Source organism: Gracilinanus agilis, chromosome 3, assembly GCF_016433145.1.
Source record: "Gracilinanus agilis isolate LMUSP501 chromosome 3, AgileGrace, whole genome shotgun sequence".
Classification (NCBI taxonomy): Eukaryota; Metazoa; Chordata; class Mammalia; order Didelphimorphia; family Didelphidae; genus Gracilinanus; species Gracilinanus agilis.
Genome location: NC_058132.1, coordinates 90,849,392 through 90,851,408, shown reverse-complemented (window position 1 = coordinate 90,851,408; position 2,017 = coordinate 90,849,392). Strand labels below are relative to the sequence as shown.

The 2,017-nt window shown below is 43.1% G+C and overlaps 1 protein-coding gene across 1 annotated transcript; it reads right to left on the bottom strand.

The window, feature by feature from the left end:
• Positions 1-346: 346 nt before the first annotated feature.
• Positions 347-1,348, bottom strand: LOC123238759 (olfactory receptor 52I1-like). The gene has a single exon (XM_044665964.1). The coding sequence runs from the start codon at positions 1,325-1,327 to the stop codon at positions 347-349; it is 981 nt and encodes a 326-aa protein (XP_044521899.1). The 5' UTR covers positions 1,328-1,348.
• Between the last annotated feature and the right edge of the window lie 669 nt (positions 1,349-2,017).

The following is a 2,017-nucleotide window of genomic DNA, read 5'->3' as shown; positions in this document are numbered from 1 at the left end:
TATATAATTTTTTTTTAATTTTTAAGTTTAGGAGACTTGACCATTCATCTAGTCATAATCTTGGTAACAGAGATAAGCAGTGTTGTATAAAAGATATGGAATTGACACTGAAGCCTAGAATTATAGGGTTTAAGGTCTGCATCTCACATATACCAATTCTGTAACCCTGAGACAAATCATAAAATTGTTTCACACTTTGGGAAACTTGCTAAGACTGCAAGTTCAGAGGAGATATAAGCCAGGATGAGTAACAGAAAATTTCATATTTCTCAGACTTGCTTATAGAAACAGAATTACTACAGCCCCCATGTCTATCTTGGACTTATAATTTCTAGTAATTAAGCACTCATACATGCTTTCTACATTTTGAACCTTGACATAATGCACCACCCATTCCTAACACACCTAACACTCGAGCCAATATCTGTTTGGTTCTCAGGCCATAGATGAGAGGGTTCAAAGTGGGTGGAATGATCAAATAAAAATCAGCAAGGAGCACCTGGGTGCACAGAGGCACCACATCTTGCCCTAACCACTCCACATAGTGAGATATCATGCCAGGAAGATAGTAGAGCACCATGACCCCTACATGGGAGCCACATGTGCTGAGAGCCTTAAGTCTGGCATTCCTAGAAGAAAGTCTAAATACTGCCTGCAGAATCAGGCTATAGGAGGTGGCAATAAAGGACACGTCAGAACCCACAATGATACAGGAACCAATCAGACTATAAAGGCTGCTAGGCGTGTAGTCAGCACATGCCAACTTGGCTACAGCCATGTGCTCACAGTAGGAATGGGGAACCACGTGGGAGCCCCAGAATGGCAGCTGGATCACCATCCAGCTCAGTGGAGTCATGAACAGAAAAGCTCTCACCATGATAGCCGTGCCTATCCCCAGCATCATCTTGGGTGTGAGGATGGTCTGGTAATGCAGAGGTTTGCAGATGGCCACATAGCGATCAAAGGCCATAGCAAGCAATAGCCCAGTCTCAACAGCTGTGGCTGCATGAACCACATACATCTGGGCAAAGCAGGCACTGAATGTGATGACACCATCACCTGACCAGAAGATGCTCAACATCTTGGGAGCCACAGAGGTGGCCATGATGATGTCAACAGCTGCCAGAACACACAGAAAATAGTACATGGGCTCATGAAGAGTAGGGTCAACCCAGATCACAGTCAGAATCAGAGTGTTTCCTATAAGAGCCACAGCATACATGAAGCTCAGTGGAGCTGCCAGCCAAGGGTGTACCCAATCCAGTCCGGGGATACCCATTAAGATGAAAGAATTTTCTGATGTCTGGTTGCAAAGTGATGCCATCATGACAAGGGAGGCTTCTTTCCTGTGGATGAAACCAGAATGCTCTTAGGAAGGCAGAGTCCAGCTTAGGCTCCTAATTACCCAAGGACCCCTTTCACTAGAGGACAATTATTATTTGGATCTTAATTTCACTGTCAACAAGAAAATCCTTGAACTTGGGAAGATTAGAACCAAAATGGCTAACTGTTAGCAGATTTCCAAGAAAAGTAAAATGATAAAGAGCGATCGGGTACAAATTTGTTGATTTCGGGTCCCTAGGATGAGCTGAATGATATCATTAGGGACTGAAATAATTCCTAGAAATAACTTTTGTCCCAATGTCAGGGATTAGGGAGATTGCTGAATAGAAGAGAGGTTCTGAAGGAGTGAATCAAGGCCAATGTGTTCTTTCTTTCAAAAAAAGGAAAAAGAATGAAATATGAAAACTATAATCCTGTGAGTTTCACTTCAATTCCTGGAAAAATTCCAGTTTGTATTGTGTGAAAAGGGAGTCAGTGAACAGCTAGAAAAAAGCAGTTCTCAAAGTGTGATCTATGGAGCTCTGAGAGTTGCTGAGATCTTTGCATTATCAAAATGATATTCATATTATTTTGATAAAGGGGGCAGCTGGGTAGCTCAGTGGAGTGAGAGTCAGGCCTAGAGACAGGAGGTCCTAGGTTCAAACCCGGCCTCAGCCACTTCCCAGCTGTGTGA

What these genes read in the sequence shown, in the direction of transcription:
- LOC123238759 (XM_044665964.1), bottom strand. Translation starts at nt 1,327, where the DNA reads ATGATGGCATCACTTTGCAACCAGACATCAGAAAATTCTTTCATCTTA.